General features: G+C 45.9%; 1 protein-coding gene and 2 long non-coding RNA genes across 4 annotated transcripts; 1 reads left to right on the forward strand and 2 right to left on the reverse strand.

Annotated features, from left to right (window-relative positions):
* Positions 1 to 803: 803 nt before the first annotated feature.
* acot8 (acyl-CoA thioesterase 8) lies at positions 804 to 6,487 on the reverse strand. Of its 2 annotated transcripts, none has more exons than XM_023806369.2 (6): positions 6,345 to 6,487; positions 5,598 to 5,734; positions 5,272 to 5,497; positions 4,998 to 5,155; positions 3,899 to 4,090; positions 804 to 3,660 (listed from the first exon to the last, which is right to left on the reverse strand). In XM_023806369.2, exons 1-6 carry the CDS (start codon positions 6,425 to 6,427, stop codon positions 3,545 to 3,547), a joined length of 912 nt encoding a protein of 303 aa, XP_023662137.1. In that variant the 5' UTR covers positions 6,428 to 6,487; the 3' UTR covers positions 804 to 3,544. The 2 variants fall into 2 exon arrangements, with proteins under 2 accessions (XP_023662137.1, XP_023662136.1); XM_023806368.2 differs by lacking the exon at positions 6,345 to 6,487 and adding an exon at positions 6,034 to 6,248.
* Positions 6,488 to 7,335: 848 nt separating this feature from the next.
* On the forward strand, positions 7,336 to 8,937 carry LOC111840976 (uncharacterized). Its single transcript, XR_011992462.1, has 4 exons — positions 7,336 to 7,475; positions 7,903 to 8,037; positions 8,381 to 8,506; positions 8,755 to 8,937. It is a non-coding gene; the product is annotated as an uncharacterized lncRNA (long non-coding RNA).
* A 5,066-nt stretch (positions 8,938 to 14,003) lies between these two features.
* On the reverse strand, positions 14,004 to 14,520 carry LOC111840973 (uncharacterized). The gene is made up of 2 exons (XR_002837558.2): positions 14,285 to 14,520; positions 14,004 to 14,197 (listed from the first exon to the last, which is right to left on the reverse strand). It is a non-coding gene; the product is annotated as an uncharacterized lncRNA (long non-coding RNA).
* Between the last annotated feature and the right edge of the window lie 2,782 nt (positions 14,521 to 17,302).

Here is a 17,302-nt window from a genome sequence, read left to right on the forward strand (position 1 = left end):
CTCTCAGAGACTCCAGCTCCAGCCCCACCACATGACCAGCTCTGCGGATCTGTTTATTGAGACTCTTGGTGTCCGCTATCTTCAGCTTGCTGCCCCAGCACACAGGATTTCACAGCAAACAGGATTTCACTGGCTGCCACAGACTCATAGAACATACTCAGCATTTAATGACTGATGTAAAAGGGCATATATTATATATGATGTCTAATATCTAAAGCTAATTAATTTAAGTTCATGAAATGCTGTACTGTTACAGAAAATTGTTCTGCACCTCTGACTTTGAGCAAAAATCTGATGTGGACCATTGATCAAAAAGTTGAACCAACTGCACTAAGGTGTGTGATTAAAAATAAAGAATAGTTTAACATCCCTACTTATAATAAAACACCCTCTCTTCTCTTAGTGCCATCTGTTCATCGAGCCCTTTTTTATAAGCACTGAAATTCAGCTCATATTTGCGTGCAAGTAGGCCTAGTTTTTTTGCTGGAAATGAATAATCTGCACATTGCAAGTTTAAGACAAACCATTAAACAAATATTAAAATTAGTCATTTTCATGAACCTGAGAATTTTTAGAAAAAAAGATTATGGTGAAATAAGTGTTTGTTTTTTTTGTGTAGAGCAATTGGCATTAACTATTTAGATATATTAAAATGATGTTATTTGTTGCTCTGATTTGATGATATTTAACCATTTCCCCCAAATGTGTAGCCAAAAATTAGTAACACAAAAATACATGAACCGTTTTTAAATCTTTGACCTTTCTTGTACGTGACCCACAATAATCATCCAATCTGTATGATATGATGTATATTTTTGTTCAGTTTTTTTATTGGTTTTGTAATTTTTTCAGTAACTCTTGCCCTGGATTTGATTAAATACTTTTAATACAGAAATAAATGGTGACATAACAAATTGATTAACAATCACAGTGGTAAAATAGACAATTCAAACAATGAAGTTGCATAATTTGAATCTGTCTCCAAAGTGCTCCCCGACTTGTGTTAATTCTACATTAATTTGGGGATTCACCATATAAATATTTATGATTATAAGTTTTAATATTAGGTGCAATTAATCAAGATTAATCACAGATAATGATGAATGATTCGATTAATTAGTCAACTTCATTTATATAGCAATTTCACAACAGCCCTTGCTGACCAAAGTGCTCCGCATAGATCAGAAAATCACAGCATGGTATCAAGGCACAAGAGCGACATAAAACACAGATACACAGTCTGCTCTGTAGTACAATGAAGTCTCATCCAATGCTGAATACAGGTGAGTTTTAAGTGCAGATTTAAAGAACTAAAACTGAAAAAGAGCGTCTAATATGCAGTGGTAAGCTACTCCAAAGCTTTGGTGCTACTACTGCAAATGCAGGTCACCCACTGTTTTCAGCCGGGACCTTGGAGTGGACAAAAGTAGCTGGTGAGAGGACCTTGGTAATCTTGATGCAGTATATGTACATAAAATGGGCAATGATAAACTGTCTTGTACTGAACTGGTAGTCAATGGAAGGAAGCCAGGACTGGAGCTATGTTTTCCCTCTTCTTCGCATCATTTAAAAACTGCACAGCAGCATTTTGGACTAACCGCAGCCAGGCTAAGCATGACTGACTGACTCCATTGTACAGAGAATTACAGTATTTTAAATGAGTTTAAATGCAAGCATGTGTAAGTTTTTCCCTGTCATAAGAATGGTATGGCTATTGTTGAAATTGTCCTGAGCTGGAAAAAAACTATTCTTAGCAACAGCAGTTATTTGCTTAGCAAACTTGAAATCAGAGTCAGAAATGACACCAAGATTTTTGGCAAAAGGTTTAACACAGATAAGGCCCAACACCCAGATTTCCCACAATGCTTTTAGTCAGTATTGGGGGGCCAAATGACTTCAGATATACTGTCATTTAATTGTAAAAACTTTTGAAACATCCAACCTTTGATTTCACCCAAGCAATCATGAGGCCTCTGCAAGGACTCTGGATAATTCAGTTACAAGGACAGAAATATCTGTATATATCAGCATAAAAACGAAAATCCAGGTTATGCTTCTGAATGCTATCTCTCAATGGAAGCAAATATATAGATAAAAGGCTCCACCATAGACCCCTGGGGTAACACATATTTCATGGTCCACAGAGGAAAAGAACTCACTAATATTAACTAAAAAAGTTTGTTCTTTGAGGTAAGAGATAAAGAAATTTAGTGCTGCACCTTGAAGACCAACACAATGTTTATATATAATCATTGATACTTTATTGATCCCCATCGGGAAAAAGTGCTACTTTAAATCTGATCAAGTTTTCATTTTATCAGAAGAGGTTTCAGAACAATGGAATTTTTAAAACAGGAGGGAACTATGCTAGTAAACAGTGAGGAATTAAAATAGATGAAACACTATCCTGCAAAATATCAAACGTTTCTTGAAAAAGATTACATCAAGGGGAGATGTAGTAGGTTTCATGCGAAAGATTGTAACTTTCAGGCAAGAAAATGTGACGGGTTCATAGCGAAGTTCTATAAAGAAGTATCTATATGTGAGTTACAATGAGAGACATGAATAGCAGAGCCCCTAATGCTTTCTATTTCTCTTGCACAATTCAACAAATGTTTCAGGGCCATGAGTCATACAAGCATCAACTAAAGATTTAATTGTGTTGAACAAAACATTTGCTCAGTGAGAAGTTTTTTAGATGATTTGAGAAATATTTCATTCTTTCTGACCCAAGTTTCTTGAAATTTAGCTAGAGAAGTTTACATAGTTGTTTTTTATTGATTCCCAGCCCTAAACAATATAGAAAAACAAATTTTAAAAAGGTTTCATTGTATCTGCTAATCATATTGGGCCTGGATGTTGTTCCGTCCTAGACAGAGTTTAATTACTTTTTTCTTTTTCACAGGTTAATGGCCACGCCACCCCCTATGAAAATTGCATTCTGTAATTGTATTCCTTTTGTCTCCCCCCCCCTTCTCAAAACTAAACAAAACTCTTGTTTACATACCATATTTAGAAAAAGCAATATTTTTGCTGTTGGCCACCCACATAATCCAAATGCCCGCCCAAAGATGACATCCAGGTAACACCTATGATTGTCTTATTCAGTAAATAGTCATTTAATGTTTATCTGTAAATGTACTGGTTAGAAAACAATGGTAGTTTATTTTTTATATTCAGGTTATGAAATATAAAATTGCATTGCTGGGTATTTGAGTATTTGAAAGGGTTACAGATCAAAGTGAACTCAATAAGTTTGTTTAATGAAACTGTCAGTTTTATAATTCAGGGGTGGGACGTGATTACCTCTGGGGCTTAATCTGGTACAGACAGATGTTTTACCTCTATTAACTGGGCTTCAAAAAGTATTTGAAAATGATTCTAAACTTTCTTCCACAGGATTTGGCTTACTTGAATGTGAAAAACAGAAGTCTGTGGTTTGCTTCTGGCCTAAAAAGAAAGACTTTCTGGTCTCAGCAACTTCAAAATCATATTCTCTATCGCTGTGGCTCTGCAGGTTTGAGAAAGTCCACCACAATTACATTTACAGATTACTCTGTGCCACAGCTCTGACCCTCAGCACTCCTTCCTGGGTACAAGAGGCTGCCAGCACTCCATCGCGCCTCCAGAGTCGGCCATGAACGAACCCTCTGCTGCCCCCTGTAGAATGCACACATATTCATTTATTTGGTATTTATGCAGATACTGACAAGCCACATTGCTCTTTCTAAAGTGACAATCTATAAAGGCACTGTTTTGCACTTCAGGTTTACAATAATCAAATCTCTTTAGTGAAGCGTTTTTAGAAACAAATTAGTATTTATCAAGGAAGCTTGTATAAACAAAAACATACATATACTGTAACCATGGACAAGAGTTATTTACCACCATTACCTACCTGCCCAGGGACTCTCGCATTCATATAACATCCAGTGATCTGCACGAAAGGGATTGTGGAACCACATGGCGTGATCAAGGGAGGCCAAGAACTGAACCCGATAGCCTGGGTAAGGCAGCAATGCCGTCCCAAGGAAAGCGTAGTCAGATACGTAGGCAGCAACACAACAGTGTAGTTTCATGTTTCCTTCGCCTGTTAATAAAAATGCCATAAATTTATATTGTGGTATTTGCCAGCACAGAAAAACGATTTTAACAAATGGATATAAAAGTTTCCCTCAATAATGTATTTTCTAAAAATACTTAAGGTCACAAGGGGCAGGGCTGGAGTCTATCCCAGGTAGGACTGGGACTGGGGGAGTACACTACACAGCAGCCGTTCTCAAACACTGCGATCAAAGGTCCGCATCAGATTTTTGTTCAAAGTCAGAGGGCCGAAACACTTCTCAATAAATAAAAAAAAAATCCTGAATTTAAATGAATTAACAAAAACTTTCAATATCAATACATAACAATAATGGGATCTTAACGTAAAGACTAGTTTAATGCACACTGATCGTTTCCACTATTTGTGAATGTGGGGGCGAGATATGTGTGTGCAACGTTTGGTGGATCTACATTGTATTTATGTGTGTGCAAGGTTTGGTGGATCTACATTGTATTTATGTGTGTGCAAGGTTTGGTGGATCTACATTGTATTTTTGTACTTCAAACCAATTTAAGCTTTTTTGTGTTAACCACACTGATTCATAAAGTGCATTATCGGCAGGGTCCTTATTAACTTGTGGCTCTGTCTGTATCTGGACCATGGTCTGGAGTTTGAGAAACCCTGCTACACAGGATGACCGTCCATCACTCAACACACACACATTTACACACTACGAGAATTTTACAGAAGCCAATGTTATCAGATTGGGGGAGGGAACTGGAGTAATGGAAGGACACTGAACACAGAGAGAACAAGCAAACTCCACACACACACACACACAAGACCCCCCCCCCCCCCACCTCTTGATAATTCATAAAATCATAAATTTTTAATATACTGTACATTCATAGACTTTTCAATTTGTGGCACTTGCTGGAGATCTGAAACATACCGATATATCCTTTGGCTCGAACCCAGAATAGTTTTTTTGGCTCCACGGCGACACGTTTGTAGAAATCAGGTGGGTTGACTGGCTTAATCTCAATGGGAACCTCATCAGCCAAAATTTTGTTAAGTCCCAGCTTGGCATTCTCAGCCAAATCCGGATTACTATCAACACAGTACAAATTGGTAAAAAACACGACCTAACCCATGATTTAGAAATTGACAATTAAAATGCAGTACATTCATAGACAGAATGATGTTATGTAGGGACGGTAGTGTACCTCAGATATCGGTGGATCAGTTCTTCAATTGTCAGTAGTTCTTCAGGAGGGGGCACATTAGGCATAGTGAATTGATGTTGCAGAGGGCTGGGCTGCTGCGTGTGGAAAGAGGCTTGGCATATCAGAATAGGCTGACCATGCTGAATGGCCTTCACAGAGCGAACTGAAAAACTCTTCCCATCCCTTGTCCTATCGACCTGATACAAAACTGGAACTTTTGGGTCTCCTGCGAGTAGAATATGGGGATATGTTAAATCCTTACACACCATGGACAAGCTTGTTATGCACTGTTGCAAAAGAATTTTTGCAAAAGAATGTTAGCTCACCTGCTCGGACAAAGTAGCAGTGTAGAGAGTGAGCGAAGACATCTTCACTGACGGACTTAGCAGCGGCGACAAGCGCCTGGCCTACTATCTGGCCCCCAAACAATCGCTGACTACGGGGTACCCAGTGGTGTGTACCTCTTTAGGAAACGTGGAAAAACTTTAGATAGCTGATAGTCATGTTAATTACCACCATCTAAAATAATCAGTTATGTGTTCATTGAGATTAATTATATTCGCCATATTAAATGCATTATACCTTGATCGACATCGCATAACTTTGACATTGAATACTACTTTCAGCAATGGATAGCAAAACAGTATACTAATATTTTTCATTTCATATCTTCTATAAATGTCGCGACAGTAATTCATGTGTGTAAGCCAGCCAAACATAATATTAATATGAGATTATACAAAATATGATCTTCAGAGCTACCTATGTAGGTCTGTGTCGAGTTTCTCCAGGTTTAAAATACTTGTAACCAAGACACTCCGTAGATCAGGGTTATCTTCCGAGAGGGATTCTGAAGCATTTTCAAGTGAGTTAGCTGAGCCTGAACTTAACATACGCTGGCCGGCAGCACACACTGCCATTACCTCCGTGGCGGCCATACTGTTTCGCAAAGACTGTTACTGTGACGTAGATTTGCGTCACACCGGAAGTCCAATGACGACACAAACGATATTAAAACTATACAATAAAAACTACTAGAACAATTTCTATAAATGGTATAATGGTGCACACACCTTTGCGAAGAATACAGATCAGTAATGAAGCAGCCATGACGTAACGACAGTCCAATTTTATGTAATTTAATCCATCCATCCATCCATTTTCCAAACCGCTTTTTCTACTGGGTCGTGGGGAGTCCGGAGCCTACCCCGGAAGCTATGGGCACGAGGCGGGGAACAACCTAGGATGGGGGGGCCAGCCCAACGCAGTGTAATTTAATCATTAAAGTTAATTCCTACAAGAGACACAAATAGCAGAATAGCGACGTAAATATATAAGGTGGACGACGTAAATCGGCTCTTATTCGCATCATTTCTGATTCAGGCTGCTGGTGCATACGCGGGAAATCAACCGTACAAAAAATACTTTGTCAGTTAACTTACTTGTCCAAGTCTTTATTTTGATGGAACATTTCGTGTACTCAAGGGTAAAGCACATGAGTTGCTTCCCAGTATAGTGGCAATAGCAAATTATATTTCAGTTAAAGGAACAATGAAATATATCATATCTATTATATTGATAATGCTGTTAAGAATCGACAATTAAGAAAAAATAAATATTATTAGATATATGTGGTCTGTTCATGTATATATACACACATATAAAATGTATATATTTTCCTTATATATTAACATATATATCAAATACATTCGAACTGAACAAAATCAGGTGTACTGCAGTACAAAACAATTTTAAATCCCAGTAAAAAAAAACAGCTTTTGTATTTTTTTTTTTTTTGCTTTAATTGTGTTTTAACGGTGTCCGTATTCTCACGTGTTCGCAATTGTAGAAACAGGTATTTTGGTATATTGCAGTTTCAATAAATATATTCAACATTGAGACATATTTTAAATTATACAAGCCCTACATTAAGCGATAATTGAGAATGAAAAACTAAAAATACATTTTATAGTACGCTATATATTGTGCGAAAAGCGATGCATCAATGACAAATGTAGCGCCGTCCTTTCGCCACGCCTCTTTTTAAAGTTGCCTTTAAATTGGCGTTTTCCAAAGTCAGTACCACGCTAAGTAAAAAGCAATAGACGACAGGACAGCAATCATGCGGGTGTTTCTGGCGGTTATTGTCATGGCTGAGTGGTTATTTGCGTTGGTATTTGGATTCCAGGAAATATTCTGTATGAGTAAGTTTAACGCCCCCTCAGAATTAGCCTACGTTTGATTATGCTTGTTTATATTGATGGTAATGTAGAAGAAAACCTAACCCTACAAGTAGTCGTAGCTAATTGCTATGTTGACTGACACTTTCTTTTAAGTGAAAGGTGGCCCTTATTTTGCCAATAACCATTTGTAAAAGGTGACTGGGTTGTCTTTGATCTCAACAATGGATGAAGACAGATTTCAGTTCTGTTCATATTGCTGTATTGTCCAAGCAAATCCCTCCAAATCTGAACAAATTCCTGAATGAATGTTAAATTACAGATTTGGAATGATGTTTAAATGAATGTAACAATTTCTACTAAAGATGTGCTTGTGCCTTTGCATGCATTTTGGTTTTAGACTAATACAGTTACAGTATGAGTGAGCCTATATTATGGCTTTCCTATCTAGTTGGTAAACCTGGGACCTGTCCAAGAAGTATGGGGGAACTGCCATCAAAATCGTTCTGCACCTGTGATAATGAGTGTCCTGGCAAAATGAAGTGCTGTGCCTTTAACTTCAGTTACTGTGACCTACCAGCTCTTGGTAAGTACTTCCCTCCTTTTTTGAGTGATGAAAATGCACAAATGTGCTCCTTCTTCCCTAGTGACTGGGAAAGACTAGGGTGACCACTGGCATGACACTAAAGGACCCCCAACAGCAGTCTGGACTGGGCTAGATAACCAGATGGTTCAGCTGAAATCCTAGTAAAGATTCCTTCCTCCACCCACCCCCTGATGAACAGTGGGATTCATGTCCTGACTTTTGCATGCAACTTTCTCTTGGAGCCTCACTGACCTGAGTGCCAGCTTGTAGCTGGGCTGATAGGAAATGGTGGCATCTGTATTGGTGTAATGTTAATGCCTTTGTCTGATCTTTGCTTCTGAAGGAAAGCCAGTTCCATGTCGCATCACAAAGGCAGGGGACACAATATGTACTGCTAACAAAGATTGTCCCAAGGGCTGGAAGTGTTGTTCTAATGGCTGTGGTCACCTGTGTGCACCTCCAGCTACAGGTAATGTTGGGAAGGAAAGGAGTAATGGCTTCTGGTGGATGACCTGTCTTTCCTTGGGGCCTGCAAGGTCAAACCTTTTCCTGAGCCCAGGAATCCTGGACTGTGCATGAATAGCATGAATCGCTGTGCGATGTTAAACATGCAGTGGACCTACTGTCCCCTTCCATAGTTCACAGTATGGCTGTGATTTAAACCCAGAGTAACTGATGCTCTATGGATTATAACCCCGTTGCCTACTTCCTCTACAGGAAAGTGAGATTGACCCCCATCAAAGGGATGTTCGGTGGTCCCAGGATTCCTACTGTCCTGGGCCATTGCAATGCTGCCAGATGGGCTGTGGAAATGTACACTGCTTGTCCCTGTGACTTGGGGGGGCTTTCTGGTGCAATTCTGAATTGTGGTCTACTGAGCAATAAATGCTTTTGTGCAAAGCTTGCTGTGGGGTGCATTTTTGTGAGCTAGAAATGGGCTTGAGGGAACTCCCTTTGCTGTTCTCCTGGGGGTGGTGTGGCTTAAATTGACTGACTGAATTCAACTGTCATTTAATGCAAATATACACTGAACCATGTGGATCATTAGTCCACTGCAGATAATGGCTGCTCATCAATGCAATTATTATAGTAGCTGTGTCTTAGCTCTGGTGCTGCTAACTGTGGATACAGACTATTCAAATATCTCCTGCCCTTACTAGCCAAGACTTACATATTGCTTCCTGATCTTTGCTATGGTCTTTGTTACACAACCAAGGTGTTATTCCAAGGTGCTACTATGCTAAGGACAATAAAAGGAGCTCCCATCACCAACTCCTTTACCTCAGGCAAGTATAAGCATTCCTCAGTTTCTTCCTTCTAGGGAGTTTAGCCTTGCCACTGTCTTCTCTGGCTTTTTCATGGGGGGGGAGGGTTGAGTGGGGATGCTGTAAACTGCTTTGAGATGATGTGAAATTGCTATACAAATAAAATTGAACTGAATGGGCACGATTGCTGGCCCACTCAGGCCACAAATAACAACCTTGCATATGTCCCTGGTTGTTCCAGGTGGACCAGAACGGCATGAAGAGCAGTGGAGATAGTCGTCTGATCTATTGGTTCTGAATTCATATTGACGGGGGTCCAGTGTTGGTGGGAGAGCAGCCTACAGATACTGATTTCAGTATTTAAAAATCTGATGTTGGGCATATTCATTTTTTCAAAACGTATCATACAGCTTTTCCCCCCAACATTTATGTGAAGTTATTTAAACATCCTCACCAAGATAACAGGTGTGATTGTGTGTGATCACCTTGTAAGTGGTCCTCCTACTTGCAGGGGAAAATGTGGGGGTCGGTGGTGGGATTGTCTCTCCACCCACTGTAAAATCTTCACACAAAACACTAAAAAGCCAGTGGTCCAGAAAGTGGTTTTGTGTAAAAATGGCACCCAAAGAAAGTGGCTACGATACAGTGAAGAATGCAATGCATTGTTTTGCTCTGTTTGCATGGTGTATGGAAAGACCACCGCTTGTAGTCAATGTTGTATTGGAGGCATGTGCACCGGTGCACAGAGAGTCACGAAAAAAGTATTGGGCATAGACATTGTGCAGAAGCTTATTTTTGAAGTGCTTCCAAAGCTGATAGACAGTCTACTGGGTGGCAGTCAAATTTCTGCTCACAACGCAGAGGTTCGAAATAGAAGCCATGTTTTAGAGCGTGCAGTGGATGTGGTTAAGGTTTTAGGAAAGCAGGGGCTTAGCTACTGGCAAGCGCAAAATAAGGCTGCATACACTCTTGAATACACCAGTATAGACCACGGCAGTTTTTTAGAGAGGGTCCCTCATCACACTGCTTTCTAAAACAACTGTAAATTCAGTAATAGATACCGACACCTGATTCAAGAAACAATTTCCACTGACATTCAGAAGGCTTGAATGTTCACTGTTCAGCTGGACACAACTCAGGACACCTTACAGGACCAATGTGACTGATGCTGGCAATGAGAGGCTTGTGGCACTGGTTAAGTGTAATGCAACCACTGGTCAGTCTTTTGTCAGTTTGCTGACAGACATTGTAAAAAAAATAAATCTGAAACTCCACATCATGCGACAGGTGGGGCTACTAATATGCAAAACTTAAACAGGCATTTAGTTATAGATGTCTATTAATCATAGTCGTTGCTTGACCTATGTGTCTGGTTAATGTCTGGTCTCTCTGAAATAACATTTATTGGCATCATTTTTGGCCAATTGAAATGACCTTTTGACAAGACCACTTTGAATATCTCCCACTCCGTCCAGCAGAGACTCATGCCTCCACATGGCAGGGACTAATCCTGACATTATTATTGTGTGTCTACTTAGTATGTGCTTTTATTATAAAACTTCTAAAGATTTAGCTACTGTAAACTTGAATGAGCCTGAAACGATGTAAATATAATTCCCAGATGACAGGGTACGTTATCTCAAGATAATAGGACTCATTTTCACAACATAATCTTGAGGTACCTTGACACCGGTAGCGACTGATTTACGCAAAGAGCTTTAATTTGCTTCATTGTACTTTATCTCGAGATAATTAGATATTATAGCAAGATCTCGTTACCCTCGCCCGGACTATGATCACCGGGGCCCCACCCTGGAGCCAGGCCTGGAGGAGGGGCCCGTTGGTGAGAACCTGGTGGTTGACCCACCAACTGCAAGGGAAATGTCAAGGGTTCGGTGCGATGTTGATCGGGTGGCAGCCAAGGGAGATCCTGGTGGACCGATCCCCGACTGACTAACTGGCTTTCGGGACATGGAATGTCACCTCTCTGGTGGGGAAGGAGCCTGAGCTTGTGCATGAGGTTGAGAGATACCAGCTACATATAGTCGACTCTCCTCAACACATAGCATGGGCTCTGGAACTAATCTCCTGGAGAGGGGCTGGATGCTCTTTTCTTCTGGAGTTGGGGTGGTTGACTGATGCCGGGCTGAGGTGGGGCTACTGGTGGCCCCACAGCTCGGTGCATTAACATCGGAGTTTGCCCCGGTGAACGAGAGGGCAGTCTCCCTGTGCCTTTGGGTCAGGGAGAGGTCCCCGACTGTCATTTGTGCCTATGCGCCGAATGACAGTTCAGAGTACCCGGCCTTCTTGGACTCCCTGAGTGGTGTGCTGGTTAGTGCACCACAAGGGGATTCCATCATTTTGCTGGGGGACTTCAACACTCACGTGGGCAACGACAGTGTGGCCTGGAGGGGGTGATTGGGAGGAATGGACTCCCTGATCTGAACCTGAGTGGTGTTCTGTTATTGGACTTCTGAGCAATGCATGGTTTGTCCATAACGAACACCATGTTCGAGTATAAGCGTGTCCATAAGTGGACATGGTATGAACATGCCCGGGGCTACAGGTGAATGATCGATTTCATAATCGTATCAGCTGATCTGCGGCCTTCTGTCTTGGACACTCGGGTTAAGAGAGGGGCAGAGCACCACCTGGTAGTGAGTTGGCTCAGGTGGCAGGGGAGGAAGCTGGTCAGACCAGGCAGACCCAAGTGTATAGTGAAGGTCTGCTGGGAACGCCTGGCAGAGGCTCCTGTTCGCCAGATCTTCAACTTGCACCTCCGGCAGAACTGCAGCTACGTACCAGGGGAAGTTGGGGACATTCCGGACCTCCATTGCGGAAGCAGCCCCAACAGGGTTACTGCAAAAAAACATTCTACTATTACTACTGCAGGCGGTTAAGTCCGTCAGTAGCATTTCATATAGGCACAATAACAACAACATAATCACTCAAGAAGTTTAATGGCCTAAACGTCTCAAGGGAGCTTGTGTTCTTTTCAGGGGGGCCGAGCTCCCCTTAGCTACTCCATAATTCGAATTAGGTACCACTCACTTTGAACACTGAATGGGTGAACCTAAGTTCCATCTGGGGGGGCCCAGTACCACCCGGGCTCAGACAGCCTACCTCCCACACTAGATCCCTAGCAGTTTGCATACCTTTCCAGCAGGTCGACTGAGGACGCTGTATCCACAGCTCTTCACTCTGCCCTGACCCACCTGAACAAGAATAACACCTATGTCAGAATGTTATTCGTTGATTTTAGCTCTGCATTTAATATAGTCATCCCCTCCGATTTGATCAACAAACCCAAGGATCTCAGCACCTCCCGGAAACAAACACTTGACTTTCTGACTAACAGACTGTTAGATTAAACAACCTCGCCTCATCTAATCTGACCCTGAACACTGGTGTCCCAAAGGGCTGTGTGCTCAGTACACTTTTCTATTCCCTTTTAATTGATAATAATTAATACTTTATTGATCCCTGTGGGGAAATTATTTTTACGCCTCCCTCAACTTGCTCTTTGAAGAGTAAGTTGTCCATGAAGGGCAGCCACCTGTTGGGGCGCCCAGGGAGCTGGGGGTTAAGGGCCTTGCTCAAGGACTCACAGCCATGCTGAGGCTGGGTTTGAACTGGCGACTTTGTGATTACAGGTATACAGGCTTAGCCCACTGAGCCACACGCTGCCCCCATGACTGTGTTCCTGCACATGGCTCAAATACCGTCATCAAATTAGCAAACCACACCACAGTGGCAGGATTGATAAGTGATTATGATGAATCTGTCTACAGGAAGGAAGTCCAACATCTATTCAGTGAGGGGACATATAGTGAGGCCCGCAGAGATATAAGTTCATGCATGAGTATTTCACATGTCAGTAGGCCTATCTGACTATTTGCACTTGCTTACTGTCCTCTAACAGTGTTTGGCTGACCCATCTGAAGATGATGAGGCCCATTCACCATTCATGAAATTACTCCTAATGTCCTGTGTGAAGGTATGAAATTTAGACTCGGGATTAACAAAATGTTCTCTTCCTAGTTGACTGTGAAAGAACTAAACACAGTTAATCCGGAGAAGCAAATGAAGTGTTATCTCCAGATGGAGCATATTAATCATTTAATATTGCTTAAATATTAATTACCTACAAATTAATTCTTACTTACATACTGATCTCACGTTTGTTCATCATTAATGAATCATGATGCATCTTTTCTCAAGTAGCAATTATATTTGTTCATGATTTTTAATTCAGTAGTAACTGAGTTATTACTAAGTATTTGTGCCCAATCAAATAAAGTGTTATCAGAAAAAAGTCATTTAGAAACTAAATTGATTTAACGTCAGTTAAAAATGAAATAACAAGAAAAATTTAACTGAAGCTCAGTCTGACGTAAAGTAGAATTGGACTGTCAGTCTGAGCTATGAGTATATAATTAAGTTACTTACCTGTGCAAATTTACCATACGACGTACATTCCATATATAAATCCTTGAGTCATTTTGCTTGGACACTGAATATCATGACAGTGGACATTGTTAGGCCCTGTTAAGCTACAGCATATTGGGAAATAAAGTGTTGAATTGGAATGAAGTGTCCTGACACTACCTGCACATTAATGCTGTATAACGATTGCTTTTTCAAGTAACTTCCTTCATTTACTACTGTATTACAGTGATGAGAACGCGAGTAGGCATGCCGTCACAAATAAACAATCCTTTAATAAATGACAATTCAGTCCACAGTTATTTATTCTCAAAGGTTAATCCCCAGGGAATGAAATGTAGTAGCCTTTTCAGTAGTAAGCATACTCCGCGCATAGCTCGACACGCCGCTGCCAGTAGAAGACGCTTCCACGGTGCAAATCCATGGTATCCGATGTTTGAAATGAGAAGCTGAAAACGGGTGTTCAGATGAGATTAGATAACCTTTAATCAAATCGAACTTATTTATATTGGCTAGGGAGTGACGGGGTGTCTAACCGGAGCGGAATTCTCGCTTCTATGCCGACTGTCGCCCGCAGAAACGAATAGCCAAATTAACCTGCCCAACTCTGCCAACGCAACCGCACTGTAAACCCTGAGCTGCCGAAGCCAAACCGCTGTCCCGCAGGTACATTTAGTTCCTTTCGTCGCCACGGAGACTGAGTGACGCTCCGTCTGATCTCGGTCACTGGAACGGAAAGGGATCCGGTTCGCGCCATTAACTGCGGATTGCGCGCTAAACCCGCTGTCTGGAATACCCTCCGGTGTACCGCAGTCTGTTGTTAATCAGGCGGTGTGCGCATTCTCACGTGTTCCGAGCTTTAGAAATTAGTTTTGTCTTGATATATTGCAGTTTCGATTTATATATGTAGTATTGCGACATATTTTAATTAATCGAATCTTACATTATGTCACACCCTGCTCCGTCCGCTCCTGATGTGTGCCACGCCCCCTCATTATCCACGTGTGCTTTCCCGATCGTGCCCAGCTGTTCCTTGTTATTGTGGCTTGTCTGCTGTTACCCCAGATCCGTCATTGATGTTTATTGGTGTCCATGTCCTGTCGTCCCGAATAAACCCCGATTGCCTGCATCCTCGGCTTGCCTCGCCTGTTTCCCGGCTCGCTCGCTCACCGGTCACAACAGAATGACGGATCTCCCCAACGCACCTCCGCAGGTCGACGATCAACGCGTCGACCTGCTGCAGGAGGTCATCTACTGGCTCCACCAGCCGGAGGTCCGGGAGGACTCCGGACTACTGGCCTTAGCCAGCAAAAGCGGGACCCTCCTTCAGGAGGTAACCCCACTCACGGCGGCGCCTGTCATGGCGGAGGTTCGCGAGAACCTCCGACAGCTCGTCAACAGGGTGACGGAGAAGCGGCTTCGGCCGCTCGCCCTCTCCGAGACGACCCCGCCGCCATCGTCATGCCCCAGCCGCAAAAAGAAAAAGAAGCGGAAGGGGAAAGGAGAAGCAGCCGCCCCGACGCTCTTCTTGGGGGCTTGCTCCTTACTCCCCGCCTGGGATGACACCGCCGCTGCACCGCCTGCAGCAACAGTGCCTGCTGCAGCTGCCGCCTCTCTGCCCGCGGCTGCGCTGCCTGCTGCAGCTGCCGCCTCTCTGCCCGCGGCTGCGCTGCCTGCTGCAGCTGCCGCCTCTCTGCCCGCGGCTGCGCTGCCTGCTGCAGCTGCCGCCTCTCTGCCCGCGGCTGCGCTGCCTGCTGCAGCTGCCGCCTCTCTGCCCGCGGCTGCGCTGCCTGCTGCCGCCGCCGATCCGCCCGCAGCTGCTGCTGCTATTGCCGCCGATCCGCCCGCGGCTGCGCTGCCTGCTGCCGCCGCCGATCCGCCCGTGGCTGCGCTGCCAGCTGCCGCCACCGATCTGCCCGCAGCTGCACTGCCTGCTGCTGCCGCCGATCTGCCTGCAGCACCCCTTGACCCGCCTGTCCAGCCCGACCCGCCTGTCCTGCCTGCTCTGCCTGCAGGCCCTGCAGCTGCCACCACTCTGGCTGCGGCACCCGCCGCGGTGCCCCCTGCTGGCCGCGTGCTGGCGGCGCCCGCTGCGGCGCCCCCTGCTGGCCAAATGACTGCAGCGCCTGACGAGGCGCCCCCTGCTGGCCGCACACCCAAGGTGCCCCTTGCTGGCCACACGACGGCGGCGCCCGTCCTGCCGGCACCTGAACTGCCTGACTTACCCGTCCTGCCCTGCTCGCCAGCAGCCACACCTGCGGCGCCCCCTGCTGGCCATGTGATGGCGGCGCCCGCTGCGGCGCCCTCTGCTGGCCGCGTGACGGCGGCACCCCCTGCAGCGCCCCTTGCTGGCCGCACGCCCGAGGTGCCCGCAGAGGCGCCCCTTGCTGGCCGCACGCCCGAGGTGCCCGCAGAGGCGCCCCTTGCTGGCCGCACGCCCGAGGTGCCCGCAGAGGCGCCCCTTGCTGGCCGCACGCCCGAGGTGCCCGCAGAGGCGCCCCTTGCTGGCCGCACGCCCGAGGTGCCCGCAGAGGCGCCCCTTGCTGGCCGCACGCCCGAGGTGCCCGCAGAGGCGCCCCTTGCTGGCCGCACGCCTGTCCTGTCCGGCCAGCCCTGCTCGCCGGTCCTGCCCGTCTCGCCTGTCCTGTCCGGCCAGCCCTGCTCGCCGGTCCTGCCCGTCTCGCCTGTCCTGCCCGGCCAGCCCTGCTCGCCGGTCCTGCCCGTCTCGCCTGTCCTGCCCGGCCAGCCCTGCTCGCCGGTCCTGCCCGTCTCGCCTGTCCTGCCCGGCCAGCCCTGCTCGCCGGAACTGCCCGTCTCGCCTGTCCTGCCGGCACCTGAACTGCCTGTCCTGCCGGCTCTCGACCTGCCCGTCTCGCCTGTCCTGCCGGCACCTGAACTGCCTGTCTCGTCCGTCCTGCCGGCTCCTGAACTGCCTGTCCTGCCCGTCTCGCCTGATCTACCCGTCTCGCCTGTCCTGTCCGGCCAGCCCTGCTCGCAGGTCCTGCCCGGCTCGCCTGTCCGGTCGGCCCAGCCCTGCTCGCCTGTCCAGGCCGCCACTCTGCCCGCGGCCCCGCCTGAGGCTAGCTCTCCAGTCCTGCCCGCGGCTCTGGCTGCCCCGCCTGCGGCCACGCCTGCGGCCACGCCCGCGGCGCCGACTGCCCCGCCTGTTGCCTCCTTAGAGGCCCTGACTCCCACGCCCTTGCCTCAGCGAGGCCGACACCCCCCAGGACCCCGCCTGTCCGTTTCCCGTGGGGGACGGGGACACAGGCGTCGGGCCCGGGTCCCGCCCGCCCTGCCCCCTGGCTCGCCCGTGCGCCCCCTGGCCGTGGCTCGGTGGCTGCCTGCGGGTCCTACGGCTCCGGCTCGGCTGTCGCCTCCGGGTCCCCCTCCGGTGCCTCGTCGCCCGCCTGCGGTCCCTCCGTCGGCGCCTCGTCAGCCGCCTCCGGGCCCCCCCGCTTCGGCTGGGCGTCGGACGGCGCCTTCCCTGGCTCCGGCTGTGCCTCCGCCTGCTGCGGCTTCCCCCTTTTGCCTGCCTGCGCCGGGGTTCCCTCCTG

The sequence above is a fragment of the Paramormyrops kingsleyae genome, chromosome 8, assembly GCF_048594095.1.
Source record: "Paramormyrops kingsleyae isolate MSU_618 chromosome 8, PKINGS_0.4, whole genome shotgun sequence".
NCBI classification, from domain to species: domain Eukaryota; kingdom Metazoa; phylum Chordata; class Actinopteri; order Osteoglossiformes; family Mormyridae; genus Paramormyrops; species Paramormyrops kingsleyae.